General features: G+C 44.2%; 1 protein-coding gene across 1 annotated transcript; it reads left to right on the top strand.

Moving 5' to 3' along the window:
* Positions 1-9,438: 9,438 nt before the first annotated feature.
* On the top strand, positions 9,439-11,659 carry LOC129820378 (uncharacterized). Its single transcript, XM_055877446.1, has 4 exons — positions 9,439-9,545; positions 9,641-9,699; positions 9,789-11,403; positions 11,589-11,659. The coding sequence occupies exons 1-3, from the start codon at positions 9,523-9,525 to the stop codon at positions 11,228-11,230; spliced, it is 1,524 nt and encodes a 507-aa protein (XP_055733421.1). The 5' UTR covers positions 9,439-9,522; the 3' UTR covers positions 11,231-11,403; positions 11,589-11,659.
* Positions 11,660-12,701: the final 1,042 nt, after the last annotated feature.

Genomic DNA, 12,701 nt, shown 5'->3' with positions numbered 1-12,701 from the left:
ATATTACACAGCCTGCCTCCAGGGTCCTTTACCATCCAGGATTTCCTCCCAAGTCCATGAGTCCCCCTTACCACGCTGCTTGGTCCATTTGTGGTGAGAGGTTCTGTCACGGCCGTCAACAGAAGTAGACCAAAGCTGAGCGTACATAATCCTTTATATGATGCCAACAAAAACAATAAATGGCCCTTTAGCTTCACGGTTGTTTTTGTCGGTGTCATAAAGGAATATGTACGCTTACAACGCTGCGCTTTGGTCTACTTCTGCTGACGGCCGTGACAACTGGAGCCAACAACCAGAGACTGTCTCTGAGGCTCTACACCAAACTCTGTCCAGCCAGCCCCAAGGGGCTCTGGATCTTCCCTCATCAGCTGCTTCACTTCAGCCCAGACAAGGGGTATGAGGACTCGCTCCAAGAATAGCTATCGTAGCCTCTCTGGCTCTATAGCCAGTGGAACCTCTCTGACAGCACAAGCATCACACTATGGTCAGCAAAACCTCTGGTCAAAGTGTCACCAACCCCACTGCAGTGAAGCCAGTTTCAAGTTGGGAGACAAAGAGAATCCAGCCCAACACCTTTTGTCCAGTACAGCCTCAATCTAGCTGCTCTGGATCAGTTCAGAATCCCTGAACTGTAGCACAAAGTGGAAGCTACAAGTCCAGAGGCGACACCCCCATATAAAACCACTAGGCTCTGTTAGGTTTCAAGATATTTTCTTCTGTAGAGCTGCCTCTGTCTATAGTAATATGAAACCCTCTACTGGTGTATCTATTCCTAACAGCTATGGCTCTACTCCGAGTGGAACAAGATTTTCTACCTCCAGCCAACCCAACTAAGGCCTTGTCCAGACTCAGAATAGAGGAGCCACCAGCCGCAGCTGCTACCCACACCCCCTCCCTCGCCCACTACGGCCAGAACCTCACCCGCTATGGCCATCTATCCTGGTTTCAAGTGGACCAATGGAAGTTTCTGTCTGGAAGGGAATTGGCTTACACCCCTAACGGTCTAGTGGTCTAAATTTAATTTAGACCAAGTCCTTTGGGTTTTGGTTCCACTGAAGGTGGGGAGTGCAACAAAAGGCAGTAGAAGTGGTTCAACCTACAGACAGAATGTCCTTGCCAGAAGCCAAGCAGTGCTACACCTGCACAAACAAATGTCTGCTCAGAGGGGGAGCTACCAGCCCAGCTACACTGCCAGTCTCCAGCCTCTTCAGTTTTGCCCAGGCTGCCAGTTTTTCAACCTACATACAGAAAGCCCCTGCCACTGTCCAGAAGTCAAGTGGCTCTAAACCTGCCCCCAAGCTTGGCCTGTGCTGATATCAGCCCAGCTATACTCCCAATGCAGTGAAGTCCAACCCTAGGTCTGCCAGCAGCCCTACCCAAAGCCTCTCCTCTAGAAGCTATGGCCTTACCCAGTGTGGGACTAGCAATGGCACCTCCACCACCCCTCAACGCTTCGCCCTGGCCACCATCCACAACATCTCAGAATACTACGGTGGAGCTTGTGTCCGTCGCCTCCAAGACTAAGTAGTGCCTCCTCCCCTAGCCACTCCCAACCCAGCTCTTCAAGTGTCAGCAAGCCACAGCCAAACCACACTGCACCCGCCAAGCAGAAAGCCACAGCACTACCTACGTCTGAGCTTTAGTATGGGAGCCCAGGGGTTGAGGTAAGATATCACAAAGCATCTTCGGGTGTTAGAACAGCTTTATAAATCTTATTTTCAGTAAGCACTTCAGATGCTTTGTGTGACTTGTTACTAATCTACATTTGTCTTCTTGGTGACACTCAACCGCTGTAGTTGAACCAATTTAAATGTTTAATGAATTTGTCTATTTTAGGAATTTTCTGTCTTTCACTTTAATCCTAACTAGTACATTTGGGAAATGTGTCACTTAAATGACTGCATTCAGACAAATCTTTATAATTAACCATTCACCCAACAGTAAGTTTGTTCTGTAATGCATTATTTGGCCATAAACTATGTCACCCTTGAACCCTTGACCAGGGCCAGCCATTAAGATTAGTGAAAGTAGGGCATACATTGGAGTGCGTATGATGTCCTCTCTCTCCTATGGGTTGAATGTATGGTTGGTCTACCTTGTCTCGCAGATAAACTGTTGTAGGAAGTGCATGGGAAACCAAACCATACCGCATCTGTTTTTGTGGGCAATTCTGAATTCAGACAAAGCCAAACAGCAAAGAGGCCCCTTTTAATCATTTTCTATTTTGGCTTTCTAACAAACCATTCACCCAACAGTAAGTTTGTCCTATAATTAATTATTTGGCCATGTACTGTGCCATCCTTAAACCCTAGAGACCAGTGGCCAGGTATTGAGACTACTGTGTGAATGTAGGGCATCGCTATGTCACCCTTTATAGATGTGAATTGGCTGCCGTCTACTGGTCAAATGGTGCACTACAATTTTTGCTGGTTAGCGTAGATCAGGGGCAAATTCCTTATGCAGATTCTGTTGAAAAATGTTTCTTAAAATGAAGCAAGTGAAACGAAACTGAGGGACCTACCAGAATTGGTCCAATAGAAACTGACGTTTTTATTGGGAAAACGTTCCGTTTTGCAACTGTTTGGACTAATGATTATGCTCCCTTCAGTAAACTGTAGTCCAGGGGCACTCCACTACTATTACCGACGTAAAGTTGGTTTTATACACAGACATTTATCAGACATTCAACCGATATTCAGCACACATTGGCCAAAAGATATTTAAACGTTTGTCACAGAATCATCAAGCTATATATGATGTATTCTATAAATGTCTAGCATACTTTTACATCCTTTGTTTTCGAGGGGGGAAAAAAATCCAGTTTTGATTTAATAGAAATACTGTCACGATCGTCGAAATAACATTCGAACCAAGGCGCAGCGTGATATGGGTTCCACATCTTTTTATTTGTGAAACGCACAAAAACATTTTTTTAAACGGCGAACGATCCGTGAAGCAATGGCGTGCTCACAGTCAACTACACATAAACAAGATCCCACAAAACAGTGGGGAAATGGCTGCCTAAATATGATCCCCAATCAGAGACAATGCTAAACAGCTGCCTCTGATTGGGAACCATACCAGGCCAACATAGAAATAAAACAACCTAGATTACCCACCCTAGTCACACCCCGACCTAACCAAAATGGAGAATAAAAAGGCTCTATGGTCAGGGCGTGACAAATACATAATCTATGAAATGCCGTTTAAAGCTGTAAAAAATCAGTAATTAATTCACTGATTATGACAATCATCAAATTAGGTATGATTTATTCTATAAATGTCTATACTTTTACAACCTTTGCGTTGAGTAGAAATTCCAGTTTTGATTTGATAGAAATACATAAAATCTCAAATAGTGCATTTAAAGAGTGCAGTAATTGAGTGATTGTCTCAGAAAAAGTGAAAATATGCATTTATTTGCAATAACTTTAAAGAAATGTTAATTTCAAGTGTAATTTGTTCTATATGAAGTTAGACAATGTTTACAAAAAGTTGTACAATGTAAGATTGTAAACACTGTACAACTTTATGTCAAATCAATGTTCACATTTTTAGTGCAACAGTTCCACATTTTAAAGTAGTTACAAGGCACAACAGTCATTTATTTACACGTCTCTAATTTAACAGCAAAGAGGCCCCTTCCAATCATTTTCTATTTTGGCTTTGTTGAAGTCCTTCATCCCCAGACAAGCTGAATGGTACCATCTCTGGCACACAGAGCATTCTATCTGCAGTATTAAATGGATGGAGGAACGTAGTCAATGGAGGAACGTAGCCAGAGAAATGCTGATGAATGTCTTGCTCGAGCTGTGGATGCAACTGGTTCACCTCTGATGCTCTCAGGCAATGTGTATTGGAAGAGATTTCTGAATGTTCTTCGCCCAGCATACACCCCTCCAACCAGACATGCTTTATCTACTCATTTGCTGGATGTAGAGTTCAACAGAGTTCAAGTGAAGGTCTGAAGGTCAAGCAAATCATAGAGAAAGCAGACTGTATTGCAATCATCTCTGATGGGTGGTCGAATGTTCGTGGACAAGGAATAATTAACTACATCATCTCCACCCCTCAACCAGTATTCTACAAGAGCACAGACACCAGGGACAACAGACACACCGGTCTCTACATCGCAGATGAGCTGAAAGCAGTCATCAATGACCTTGGACCACAGAAGGCATTTCACTGGAGACAGACAATGCTGTGAACATGAAGGATGCTTGGTCTAAAGTGGAGGAGTCCTACCCTCACATCACACCCATTGGCTGTGCTGCTCATACATTGAATCTGCTCCTCAAGGACATCATGGCACTGGAAACAATGCATACACTCTACAAGAGAGCCAGGGAAATGGTTAGGTATGTAAAGGGTCATCAAGTTATAGCAGCAATCTACCTCACCAAGCAAAGAGAGAAGAATAAGAGCACCACATTGAAGCTGCCCAGCAACACCCGTTGGGGTGGTGTCATCATGTTTGACAGTCTCCTGGAGGGGAAAGAGTCGCCAAGAAATGGCCATATCACAGTCTGCCAATATGGACAAGCCCCATCGGGAGGATCCTCCTGGATGATGTATTTTGGGAGAGAGTGGTAAGCAGCCTGAAACTGCTGAAACCTAAAGCAGTAGCCATTGCCCGGATTGAGGGAGACAATGCCATCCTGTCTGATGTTCAGACTCTGCTGGCAGATGTAAGAGAAGAAATCCGTACTGCCCTGCCCACTTCACTGTTGCTCCAAGCAGAGGAAACTGCAGTTCTGAAATGCATCAAAAAGTGTGAAGACTTCTGCCTGAAGCCCATACATGCCACAGCGTACATATTGGACCCAAAGTATGCTGGCAAGAGCATCCTGTCTGGAGATCAACAAGGCCTATGGTGTCATCACTACCGTGTCTCGCCACCTTGGCTTGGATGAGGGCAAGGTTCTTGGCAGTCTAGGGAAGTACACTTCCAAGCAAGGGCTTTGGGATGGAGATGCAATATGGTAGTCGTGCCAACATATCTCATCAGCCACCTGATGGAAGATGCTTTGTGGAACTGAGGCTCTTTCCTCTGTTGCCTCCCATCATCCTCCAAATCCCACCAACATCAGCCGCCTCAGAGCGCAACTGGTCCTTGTTTGAGAACACACACACCAAAGCACGCAACAGGCTGACCAATACAAGGGTTGAAAAAATTGGTTGCCATCCAGGCAAATTTGAGGCTATTTGAGCCTGACAACGAGCCATCCTCAACAAGGTTGGAAAGTGACAGTGAAGATGAGGCCTCAGAGTCTGATGTTTAAGAAGTGGACATTGAGGAGGTCCAGGGAGAACACGTGGACGCCCGCGAGGAAGACAACCAAAGCTTTAGTTTCTAGACTATCATTTTAGAGATGTATGTTGATAACGTTTTTGGGAGATGCGATGGATCATTAAATATTCCCTTTTGTTGTTCAGTGAAATCATCCCATGTGAAGAGTCAACTCATTTAATTAAAGTTCAATTCGTAACTAAATTGTTGTTGTTTTTCTATTGGAACGATTTCATAATTTGCAATTATATCTACTTATGATAAGGTTTATGTTTCTGTCTCCATATGATATGGTAAATATATCCAATGCAAAAAACATCTACATTTAAATGGTATTAATGTTCATTTGCATATATTCCCGTTTCCAACTACAATAGTCACTTACAACATTAACAATGTCTACCCTGTATTTCTGATCAATTTGATGTTATTTTAATGGACAAAAATGTTGATTTTCTTTAAAAACAAGGACAATTCTAAGTGACCGCAAACTTTTGAATGGTAGTGTATGTTATGGTTCACTCTGTTTTCCTTATCTCCACTGTGGAATGTCCATGTTGATCCTCATGGTTGTCTTGGTGAAGATGCAGAATTTCCTGCCAGGCCCCTTCTAATAGGGTATAACAGACTCATTAGAACTTTGACCACACGCCCTCTAGACGGACTACATGACCTCTATCAAATCAAAACAGGAATTTTTACTCAAAACAAGTTATAAAAGAATGCTTGGCATTTATAGAATAAATCATACATAGTTTGATGTTTCTGTCACAAACAGTGAATTAGTTATTGATTTTTGCCACTTTAAATGGCCTTTTATAGATTTTATGTAGTTCTATTAAATCAAAACTGGAATTTTTCCTCGAAACGAAGGTTGTAAAAGTATTCTAGATGTTTATAGAATAAATCATATATAGCTTGATGATTCTGTGACAAACGTGAATTAGTTATTGATTTTTACATTTTTAAATTGCTTTTGGCGAATGTCTGTTGAATGTCTGTTGCATGTCCGAATGTGTGAATATAAAACCAACTTTACCTCGGTATTAAACCATTTGAGAAGGTCCGGTGACACAAATTTCCTCGGTGGCAAAGGTCCAGATGGATTACGTCCTTTATCGGCGCTGTGGTACAGCGTAGTAACAAACATAGTCGTCTACGACTTAGGAAACGTTGTTTTTATAAAATGTACATTCAATTGTACAAATTTGAATGAATGACTTATTTGGAATGTAAACATGTGCAACATTGGTGAAGAACAGAAGTGGTTGCATAAAGGCGCTGTGAACCATTGTACATGGGCCTTACATTATTATTATTATAAAATAGAACAAAGGAGAGTGTAGAACAAAGGAGAGTTTAACAAATGGTCATTTGAATGCACAGAACATCACTGTGGGCCACACCATATTCATTTATAAGTCAGTCTTGGCCACACCATATTCATTTATAAGTCAGTCTGGGCCACACCATATTCATTTATAAGTCAGTCTGGGCCACACCATATTCATGTATAAGTCAGTCTGGACCATGCAATATTCATTTATAAGTCAGTCTGGGCCATGCAATATTCATTTATACGTCAGTCTTATAAGTTAAGCAGGGACCACCAAGTGGCAGCTAACCACAGGATCAACTCAGACCAGCCTCTAGTACTGCTGGTTCAGGCCAGAGTAAAGCTACCCATAGAGTGACTGGTGTCACGCCCTGACCTTAGAGATCCTTTTTATGTCTCTATTTGGTGTGGTCAGGGTGTGATTTGGGGTGGGTATTCTATGTTCTTTAGTTCTATTATTTGTATTTCTATGTTTTGGCCGGGTAGGGTTCTCAATCAGGGACAGCTGTCTATCATTGTCTCTGATTGAGAACCATACTTAGGTAGCCCTTTTTCCCACCTGTCTTTGTGGGAGGTTAACTTTGTTTGTGGCACAAAATCCAAAACAACCGTGAAGCTAAAGGGCTATGTGCTACAAACAAAAAAACATATTCAACCAATCCCTATCCCAGTCTGTTGTCCTCACATCCTTCAAGATGGCCACCATTGTTCCTGTTCCCAAGAGCTAAGGTAACTGAATTAAATGACTATCGCCCATAGCACTCACTTCTGTCATCATGAAGTGCTTTGAGAGACTTGTCAAGTACCATATCACCTCCACCCTACCTGATACCCTAGACCCACTCCAATTTGCTTACTGCCCCAATAGGTCCACTGACGATCCAATCGCCATCACACTGCACACTGCCTTATCCCATCTGGACAAGAGGAATACCTATGTAAGAATGCTGTTCATTGACTACAGCTCAGCATTTAACACCATAGTACCCTCCAAACTCGTCATCAAGCTTGAGACTCTGGGTCTCGACCCCGCCCTGTGCAACTGTGTCCTGGACTTTCTGACGGGCCGCCCCCAGGTGGTGAAGGTAGGAAACAACATCTCCACCCCGCTGAACTCAATCATCAAGTTTCCAGACAACACTACAGTGGTGGGCCTGGTTACCAACAACGACGAGGAGGTAAGGGGGCACGGAGTGTGGTGTCAGGAAAATAACTGCTCACTCAACGTCAAAACAAAGAAGACTTGAGAAAACAGCAGAGGGAGCACCCCCCCATCCACATCGACGGGACAGTAGTCGAGAAGGTGGAACGTTTTAAGTTCCTCGGTGTACACATCACGGACAAACTGAAATGGTCCACCTACACAGACAGCGTGGTGATGAAGGTGCAACAGCGCCTCTTCAAACTCAGGAGGCTGAAAAAATGTGGTTTCTCATCTAAAACACTCAAAAACCTTTACAGATGCACAATCGAGAGCATCCTGTCAGGCTGTATCACCGCCTGGTACGGCAATTGCACCGCCCTCAACCGCAAGGCTCTCCAGAGGGTAGTGCGGTCTGCACAAAGCATCACCGGGGGCAAACTACCTGCCCTCCAGGACACCTACGGCACCCGATGGCCAAAAAGATCATCACTGCCTTTTCACCCCGCTATCATCCAGAAGGCGAGGTCAGTACAGGTGCATTAAAGCTGGGACCGAGAGGCTGAAAAACAGCTTCAAACTGTTAAACAGCCATCACTAACATAGAGAGGCTGCTGCCAACATACAGACAAAAATCTTTGGCCACTTAAATAAACTGACTTAATAAAGGTATCACTAGTCACTTTAAATAATGCCACTTTAATAATGTTTACATATCCTACATTACTCATCTCATTGCCATCGCTCATCCATATTTTTATATGTACATATTCTTATTCATCCCTTTACGTTTGTGTGTATAAGGTAGTTGTTTTTGTATAAGGTAGCTGAATTTGTTAGAATACTTGTTAGATTTTACTGCATAGTCGGAACTAGAAGCAAAGAATTTCGCTACACTCGCATTAACATCTGCTAACCATGTGTATGTGACCAATACAATTTGATTTGAATTTTGATTTGATTTGACACACATAGCTTACACAAGCTGCAAACAATGAACAAAACAAACAAATCCTGTCAAGAGAATAAATTGTACAAGTTAAATCACGTAAAAGCCAAGAGAGAAATTACACAACATATTTCACAAACTTTTCAGTAGGTATGAAACACTTTTTCCCCAAACATTGTAACCAAAATGTTTTCCAAAAGCTATATTTAAATGAAGTACTAGAGAACCCACAGACTAGACAGCGCAATAGCTGGCAGCTCGCTGACTTAGGCTGCTTTTACACAGGCAGACCAATTCAGATCTTTTTTCTACTAATTTGTCTTTTGACCAATCACATCAGATCTTTTCAAATCAGCTCTTTTTCAGAGCAGATCTGATTTGTCAAAAGACTAATTAGTGAAAACAAGATCAGAATTGTGCTGCCTGTGTAAACGCAGCCTTACTGCCTTGAGTTGTTGATATATCAGCTGAGTGTATATTTCTAGCCTGAACAGCCAGTCGTCATCACTGTTTGATTGATTGATCATGTTCAGCTGCATGTCGTTGTGATGTCATAACGTTAGCCCTCTTTGTGTGAATTTCAAAAGTCTTTCCTTAACTCTTCGCGTCCTCTCTCCTCACCTTGGTTGTTTTAAAATCTGTCCACTCCACAAAGACATACAGCTGAGAATGATCAATCAATAAGCCAGTGCTTGGACGGCAACTGCAGGTTCAGGCAATAAATACACACCAAGCAAGGCAGCAAGGCATTGAGCTACTAATTGTGGAGTGTTGCGTTGGCTGGTCTGGTGGTTTAAGGCTTTGATATGGCTTTTGGAATTAATTTGGGGTAAGATTCTTTGAACAATGTGTTTCAGGTCTACTGCAAGGTTGCTGCTTGTATTTGCAATGTTGATGTGTAATGGCCACTTCTTTTCTTGACAGGATTGTGTTCCTTTGCTCATTGTTTGCAGAACACTCAAGTTTTACATGGGCTCCACGTGGTAAGGCATGAACACCAAACATTGTCACTTTTGTCAGACCAACCTTCACGTTTGTCACTGAATCTATAACTTCCCTTTGTTCTGTTTAGATGCCCAGAGAGTAAGAGGCTATGGGTTTTCTGGCTCTTCCAGAATGGAAGTTGAGCAGAGGCAAACAGGTGGCAGCTATCCCCAGGATCAATTCAGACCAGCCTCTCGTGGCTCTAACCCCAGCAGCTTTACCTCTGCCCAGACAAAGGGTAAGAGGACCCGTGCCAAGAATACTGACATTAGCCTCTCTGGTTCTATAGCCAGTGGAACCTCTGCCATCCACAACAAGCATCAAACCAAGGCCAGCAGAACCTATGGTCAAAGTGTCACTGACACAAGTTGGGAGGCAAAGAGAATCCAGCCCTACACTCTTCGTCCAGTACAGCCTCACTCCAGCAGCTCTGGATTAGTCCATAGTCCATATGCTATGTTTAATGTCCAGAGTAGAACTGCCTCTAACCTGAAACCATCTTCTCCTAACTATGGCTCTACCCAGAGTGGATTGAAGTTCTCCACCTCCAGACAACCCAACCAAGGCCTTGTCCAGACTCAGAGTAGAGGAGCCCCCAGCCTCTATGGTCAAGCTGCTACCCAAACCACCTCCCTCACCCGCTATGTCCAGGAACTGAAGCAAGGGAGCCGCTTCCCTACCCTGGCTTCCAAGGGACCAATAGAAATCTCTGCCCAGTCAATTTCCACTCCTGACCGTCAAGTTCCCTCAAGTGGTTCTTCACTAACTTCATTTAGATCAGGTCCTCTGAGTTTTGGTTCTACTCAAGGGTGGAGTGCAACAAAAAGCTACAAGCCTAGCTTCTCCCAAGATGTTATGCAATACCAGAGCAGCGCTACCAGTAGTGTTTCAACTTCCAATCAATATGCCCAAACATCTGGCCAGAGAATAGATGGAGCCTCTACCTCAAGTCGTGGCATGCCCACATCTAGCCTGGCCTCTCGCTCCAGTCTTTTTCGCCCTAGCTCTACAGCTAGTGGAAACTCCTATGGAGCCTACAAGCCTGGCTATGACCTTGGTGCAACGCCAAGCCAAAGCCTGTTTACCTCTAACCAGGGTGGAAAGGGTTCAACATACAGCCAGAATCTCCTTGCTAAACCTACCCAAAGGAAGTATGGCCAAATGTCTGCTCATTGGGGGAGTTACCAGCCCAGCTATGCTGCCAGTAGTGGGCCAGTCTCCAGCCTCTTCAGTTCTACCCAGGCTGCCAGTTCAACATTCATCCAGAATGCTCCTGCCACAGCCCAGAAGTCAAGTGGCTCTGAACCTGCCCCCGGTCAACGCTATATGTTCAATGAAGTGAAGTCCAACACTGGCGCTGTCAGAGGTCCCACCCAGAACCTCTTGTCTAGCAGCTATGGCCCTACCCAGAGCAGGACCAGCAGTGCCATCTCGACCACCCCTCAACGCTTTGCCCAGACCGTCATCCACAGCATCCCAGAATTGTACGGCGGATCTCCAATCCATCGGCTCAAAGACCCTACTCAGTAGGAGTAGGGCCTCCCCTAGCCACTCAACCCAGCTCTTCAAGTGTCGGAAAGCCACAGACAAACCACACTATCTGCCAAGCAGAAAGGCCCCAGCACTACCTACGTCTGAGCCCAGAGCTTTAGTGGACTAGGGGAGTCCAGAACATGAAGTGGGATCTGTAGCCACCAGTTGAGGTGAGATTTCGGCTTCTCTGTATTTTTATGCCACTTGGGCTGTGTAGGTTTACACAGGCAGTTTATTGATCTTTTTGCTGATTGGCTCTTAGGCAAAAGATCAGAATTTGGCTGCCTGTGTAAATGCAGCTTTGCCACTTGTCTTTTCTTTCATGTATGCTTGTTACTAATATGTTGTCTTCTAGGTGCTGTGACCTGGAAGTGTTGTCAGGACTTCTCTACTTCAATTGTTTTAAATAAAATTGATTCTAATACATTTTAGTCTTTTTTTCTTATTAAATTTAAATGTTTTGAATGCCTTCAAAGGAATGTCAGTGTTGTGGTAATCAGGTTGCTTGTTCCAGTAGAAGAAATGTTGGTTCTCTGGCATTGGCCAGGATCATTTGCATCACTGGACCTCTGCAGTCAATGAGCTCGAAGCAGTGTTTAGGGCCTGATGCCTTTAATATTAATGGTGGCTCTAATGCACTTGCTTTCTATCTCACTAAAACCCTCCTGATTGAAGTATTTCATTAACACCCCCCCCCCCCCCAAAAAAAAAGTGTAAGAACATTTATTCCATTGTCTGATCGTCCAGGAAATGGCCAAATCAAACTTGTCACATGTGCTCACTGGAGTGAGGAGACGTATGGGCAGTCTGGTATGTGGACCTGCCACAGGGCTCACCAGGCTGGGGAGACATGCAGGAGGCTTAATTCTAGGCACAGGACTCACCAGGCTGGAGAGACATACAGGAGGCCTTGGCAGAGGCACCGGATACACTGTTCCGTTGAGGCGCACTGGAGGTCTTGAGCTTAGAGCCTGCGCAACCCATTCTGGCTGGTTATCTTGACCCTGCAAATGCGCGGCGCTGGCACAGGACGCACTGGGCTGGGGAGACATACAGGAGCCTTAGTTCTGGGCGCAGGCACGTGCTGACTACAAGTTATTTTTACCATTAGATGGTTACTTGCAAGCCCCTAGAGTGCAGTTAAAAAAAAATATATGAATTTTTCAGCAGGCTTGGGGTGCAATTAAGCTGTTGTCACTAACTGCTTGTTTGTGCCTGCTTGACCAATCTGAATCAAACATCACCAGGTATGCTCCATATGGAGCGACGTAGGACACTTTCTCTCTAGCTCCCATCAGTCTGGCAGGTGTCAATCTGATTGATGGGGATCATTACTGTCTCCTGCTGGAAGTGTGTGAGCAAGAGGAGCCAGTGTGTGCCATTAGGCACCCTATCCATGATGAGGATATCTGTCACATTGTTCCACTTTCACCCTCACGTCTTGTCAGACACATGGCACTGCTAACCA

Source organism: Salvelinus fontinalis, chromosome 22 (genome assembly GCF_029448725.1).
Source record: "Salvelinus fontinalis isolate EN_2023a chromosome 22, ASM2944872v1, whole genome shotgun sequence".
In the NCBI taxonomy this organism is placed as follows: Eukaryota; Metazoa; Chordata; class Actinopteri; order Salmoniformes; family Salmonidae; genus Salvelinus; species Salvelinus fontinalis.
The sequence above is the reverse complement of the archived record's forward strand: the minus strand, read 5'-3'. Positions and strand labels throughout refer to the sequence as shown.